The sequence below is a fragment of the Galeopterus variegatus genome, unplaced genomic scaffold (genome assembly GCF_000696425.1).
Source record: "Galeopterus variegatus unplaced genomic scaffold, G_variegatus-3.0.2 Scaffold2343, whole genome shotgun sequence".
In the NCBI taxonomy this organism is placed as follows: Eukaryota; Metazoa; Chordata; class Mammalia; order Dermoptera; family Cynocephalidae; genus Galeopterus; species Galeopterus variegatus.
Window position 1 is genome coordinate 68,466 of NW_007728454.1, and position 5,949 is coordinate 74,414.

The window sequence follows — 5,949 nt, forward strand, 5'->3', positions numbered from 1 at the left end:
CTAAACCTTTTTAATTTTTTTTTTTTTTTTTTTTTTTTTTTTTTTGTCTTTTGTCTTTTTTTCCGTGTCCAGCAATGGATCGCAACCCTCAGTGTTGCCCCCGCACCGGACCGGGGACCGGCAACGGGACCGCAACCCTCGGTGTCGCTCCCGCGCCTCGCTCAGCCAGTGAGCGGGAACCGGTCTGCATGTGGGATCCGAACCCTCGGGCGGGAGCGCCGCCGCGCTTCCCAAGCGGCGCACTATCCAGTGCGCCACCGGGCCGGCCCTAAACCTTTATAATTTTTCTATAAAAATCTTTCATATTTTTTGTCAAGTTTACTTTGGATACATCAATTATTTACTGCTATAGTGAATGGGATACTTCTTAACTTATATTTTCTAATGGTTTGTTGACAGTATATATAAATCATTTTTAAATTGATTTTATATTCAGGAAATTTCCTGACTTCTATTAGTTCTAATAGTTTGTCAGTAGATAGTGCTGGATCTTCCATGTTGCTGGCAAAATGACAATTAGATTTCTTTCCTTTTAATACTAAACCTCTTTCATTATTGCTATTATATTTTTTATCTTATGTGCTTGTTGGGACCTACAGTGGAATGCTGAATAGAAACAGCTATAGTGTTCATTATGAATTTGTTTCTAACTTTAAAGAGAATGCTTTTACCATTTCACTATTGTGAAACTTTTTCTTTGTTTTCTTTTTACATTCTTTCTTTTTGTTAAGAATGCTTCATTGTATTAAGTAAGTTTATCTTCTATATTTATATTACTAGTTTGCTAAGAATTTTTTAAAACAACAAAATTTTCCCACTTGTTTTAGAATGATCTTAGAATTTTTCTCTATGAAGATATTATTGTGTCAAAACGCAGTAATAGATTTTCTAACGTGAAACCATCGTTCCTTTCCTGAGATAAACCTTACATGGACATGATGATCTTTTAAATACATTATTGGTTTGGTTTGCTGCTATTTATTTCAGTATTTCACGTATATGTCCATAAGTGAGATCAGGCTACTATTTTTCAACTTCATACAATCCTCATAACATGAGTTAAGAAAAGTTCCATTCTTTTTTTTTTTTTCTGTTCTTTGAAACAATTTATATAAAATAGAGATTATCTGTTCCATATAACTTTGGAAGAATTCATCTATCATAAGTCTGGGCCTCAAGGACATAAAAGAGTGTGTGTGTCTGGAGATATCTGGCTTCTAATTCAATTTCTTCAATGATTATGAATCTATTCAGATTTCGTATCCTTCCTCTAGTCATTGTTGGTAATTAGTATTTTGTAAGAAATTGCCCATTTTGTCTGTGTTTTCAAGTTAGTTGGAATAATTTAATAAAATTATAATCTTATTTTTTTAACATCTGTTCTCTTCATAACTGTGCCTCTTTTTTACTTCTAATGTTTTATCTGTGCCTTCTCTATTATTCACTGATTCAATCATAGCAGGGTTTGTCTATACTTTCAAAAACGAACTTTTGGTTTTGGTGATCTCCTCTATTGCTCGTTTCTTTTTTTTTTTTTTTAATACTCTTCATAAAATATATTACAAATACAAAAGATTACATATAGCATAGATGTGTTTTAATAAATAATAAAGTGAACAGTAGGGTATTCACCTTTAAGGACAAGAAATAGAACATTATTAATATTTTTGAAGTCCCTCTTCCCCATTGAATTTCCTTTCCTCCTTTAATTCTGAAAAGTCACATAACCACTAACAGAATGATTTTTGTGTTAATCATCTATTTCCCTGCCTCTGCTTAATTTTATCCCTCCCATGTGTATGTATCTCTAAAGAAGATCCAGTTTTATTTTGCCAACCTTTGGCTTTTAAATATATGCAGTTATATACTAATAATATGCAACTTGCTTTCTTCGCTTAAAATTATGTGTGTGAAATTTATCCGTGCTGAGGATATAGCAGTAGTTTATTCATTTTCATTGCTGTATAGTGCATCATTGGAAAGAATGCACAATGAATTCATTAACATAATTTTTGAAAGGGATAATATTCATATACAGATTTTAGCTATGTTACACTTTTTGAAACTATAAAATAATTTGATACAATATTTTTGTAGGATTGGATACATTACTGAAAACAAAATAAAGTGAAATATGTAAAGGCAGTATTATATTAATGATGATAACTAATGTCCTTTCAAAATATTTTTTAAATAACTACTGTACAGAAGAGTGCCCACACTTAAAATTAAAATATAACAAATTAAGATTTAAAAAATGTTAATATAAAGTACTGCCTACTGAAGCCTGGGAAAAATTAATTGTTTCATTTACAGTGCTGTGCAAATTTTATTAATTGTTTGATAGAAAGCTTATCAGACAAATAATTAAACCCCGACAGAAAAATCTAACCTCAAGGAGAGTAACACTTAAAGGCGTTATCTACAGCTGTTTCATTTTCACGCTGTTCGGTTTTACAGTGAATACACAAAGCAGGCTTTCTCAAATAACACCCTTCTTTAATAGAGGAAAAAGAAGTTAAAGAACAGAAATTTATGGAGTGTCTGAAATATAAAGGGGATCTTCTTGACTGAGCACAGTAATTATAGAATTTTAAGCTTTTAATCTCCCGGTGGACACCTGCCTTCTGCAAAACAGAGTACTACCTTTCAAATTCTTATCACCTTAAAAGTAAATTGCAAGATTTCTCTCTCCGTATTCTCAGTACTTAGACGATTCTAATATATTTTCTTTTACCCTAACTCATTGTAAGATGGGAACTGTAGTTCAATAGAAAGTATGATTAACCAAAGGTCACCACCGATACCATATATGGAATAGAACTGCCATGCGATTATAATAGAACCAAAAAATGTGCATGGGCTTACGTTTTAGTTATTCAGAAGGTGCTTCGCCTTCTAGCTGTATCTCAATATGAACATCACCAATCTCCTTTTAAAAAGATAGCTGATAATGCATCAGTCTAAGCATATACTAAAACTTTGACTTTCCTAAGTTTGTAGTTTTAAAATAAACTAGTTCTCACTTTATTTGCATTTACCTTTTTTTCACTAATGTAAAAGTCAGTAGATATTATTGTACTCCCCTTTATTTAAAATGATGGATACGTCAAATGTTATCAAGAACTAAAAAAAAAAAGTCTTTCTGGCAAGCAGTCACATTATTTTCATTAATTAATACTATAAAATCTGAAAAGATAGAACGCTCATTTATAAACATAGGTTGCAAGTAGAAATTATATACTCCAAGGGGGAAAGTATAGTATTCCAAATGTTACAACTATTTTAGATCCTTTTGAAGAAGAGTCGTTTTAACAAAATTACAGATTACTTGTGTCCAAGTACGTAACATTTATAATATATAATAAATAACATAATATAATTCGTCCGGTAGATTTGATAAGAACAGCATTAACACATATTTAAAAGGATCTCATTATTTGTAACAGGCAGACAACAATGATCTGATGCGAATTAGTTTTCACCAACAATTTTTGTTGGTAAATTTCACTAACAATTTTTTTTTACCATATTAAGAAAAAACACTTTGAGAAACACTCAAAAACTTTCAGCAATAGTGAGATGGTCTGATGTGCTTCTTTTCGAATTTCCTCCTTTTTCTTCTTCTTCCTCTTTTCTTCGTGTGTGCGTGTGATTATTAAAAACTGTATTTGATAATAGTTTAGAGTGTGATTAAGGAAAAGGGTGGGAAAGAGATGCCGGAAAAGAAAAGTGCAAACTGGGAAGATTTCTCAGCCTCTGGGGCAGCTCAGTGAGAAGGCTGACATGTTAAGTGTCTCAGATTTGTGTTAAAGACTTGCTTTGAAAAGCTCTCTTCTTAGAACAAGCAATCGTTTTTTGAGAGATCCATTGAAGTCTCTATAAAATGAAAAGTGCTTCTAAAATCCTATGTCATTAATATTATACTGAAAGGTTCAGAGTCGTAGGAGTCAAAAGGAAATACAGATATGAGATGGTCAATAGACCATCTTTACGCATCCGGACCGAAATGGAAAATGTAAACTGGCGATTGCAGATGAAAGAAATTATCATTCTGTGTAACTCTCCACTGTTCAAGGCTCCCAGATATACCATTTAACCCAAAGTCTATTAAATTATTTTTTAGAATCGTCCCAGGCAAGTATGTCATTGACCAGAGCTGAAGCTTTGTCCATTTCGAGGTGCACGCACCTCCTGCCTCTCCACACCCCGACACGCCCCATCCCAGCTCCTTGTCTTCCACGCCTTCCCCTCGGGTGCATACGGGAAATCCTGGGAACACAGCACCCTCAGTGTCTTCTCCCCCCTCCCTAATCACTTCGCAGGGACAACACAAAAACACCAAATTCATGCTTTTAAACAGAAAAGCTAGAAACGCTTTCAAATGTATCTTAGAAGAACACATTTTGCGAGCAGTAACTATTCGCAAAAAGTCATTTCATCAGCTCAGATACTCTGTTGGAACAGCTCCAGGGCAGATCGACGCACTTATGTGTACAATTCCTCGTCCACAAATATACCTTAGATCATAACTACTAATCCAGTCTTCATAACTCGCTGATTTAAAGAGAGGACACTGCTTGGACCCACTCGCCCCGCTGGGGGGCGGGGGCGCAGTAAGAGTCCGCGTAACCAGAGTCCACCCAATCCCGAGGCAGCATCGTCGTCTCGCCCACCGGACCCCTTGCCCATCCTGGAGGGTCTCGCGGGTCCGCGACTCCTTTCCGCTCGTCCCAAGTGCAACCCAAGTCACTTCGGAAGCTTCGCGCCTAACCGCGCCGTCAGAGTTCCTCATTTTTAGCTCCAATTCTCCCGGGTTCTCGGAGAATTGTTCCTAACTTCCTCTCCATTCGGATCTCGCACTCAGCCGCAGGTTTCCGAGGCACAGGCGACCCCAGGCGGGCTCTGGGCCCACGCAGTCCTCCCGTGAGCAGGGCCGAGTACGACCCAACCCCCACCACACCACGACCCCAAATCCAGCCCTTGCGCAGCCTTCCCACACTACCGTGCCCCAGGCACGCCCTGCCCACGTCTGGTTGACTGGCGGGGGTGGACGGCTTGAATAATCTTTAGAGGAGATAAAGCCGAGAAACCCATTTCTCGGAGGCAACCCCACGCGGGACCCAGGGGCACAGCTCGGACAATTCCACTCACTAACGTCCCCATCCGAGGTTAACTTGGGAGCGGGAGGTGGGGAGGGTGGCCCCTTGAACCCCCCACATGTCTGTCTGTGTTTTGCTCGCTCAGGGATCTTAAATAACTGATCAACACTCTTCCTCCCTCTCCACCCAAAGGCGCCCCAAACACCCTCACCAGCCCGGCTGGGAGCCAGCGGAGCAGCGCAGAGCCCAACCCCTGCCCACCGGCGCCGGAGCGCAGCGAAGCCTGCACCACTCCCACTCAAACAATGGAACGCAGGGGCCCCAGACGACAATCTCAGTGCAAATCGCAGCTCAAAGACTCGTTTTCCCTCCGCATCCCTCCCAGCCGGAACTTGGGACTCGGACTTCCCCTGCGGGGGGATTGAGCAGAGTCACCGATGTCACCTTTGGGTCCCCTTCGTCCTCTACGGCTCCCCCCTGCAGAAACCAAGGCGGAACCACCCCCTTCCCCTCCGGTTCCCTCAGTTGGGGGCTGGTGGCTCACCATGAGGGTCAGCAGCAGCTGCCTGCAGAGGGCTCCGCGCGGGGAGCTCTGGAGCCAGGCGGTGGCCATCGGGGCGCCGGGCAGCGGAAGGGGAGCGCGGGCTCAGGCGAGGACGCCGAGAACGAGAGCCCGCGGAGGCGCACGAGACGCTTTCTTCACCGCTGCTTGTCTTCGAGTTGCTTTGGCCTCTCTCAGGCTTGCCTGCCCGGGAGCAGTTCTACCCTGAGACGGGATTGGATCCAGGAGACGCCGAGCGGCCCCTCCTTGTTATTTCTCAAGTTTTATCACCGCTGCCGCCGCTGG

General features: G+C 40.5%; 1 protein-coding gene across 1 annotated transcript in view; it reads right to left on the minus strand.

The window, feature by feature from the left end:
• DSC3 (desmocollin 3) overlaps positions 1-5,715 on the minus strand; it is a 55,281-nt gene extending 49,566 nt beyond the window's left edge. The window contains exon 1 of the mRNA XM_008581387.1: positions 5,647-5,715. Coding sequence (XP_008579609.1) covers positions 5,647-5,715 — 69 coding nt within the window. The remainder of the gene's footprint in view (positions 1-5,646) is intronic.
• Positions 5,716-5,949: the final 234 nt, after the last annotated feature.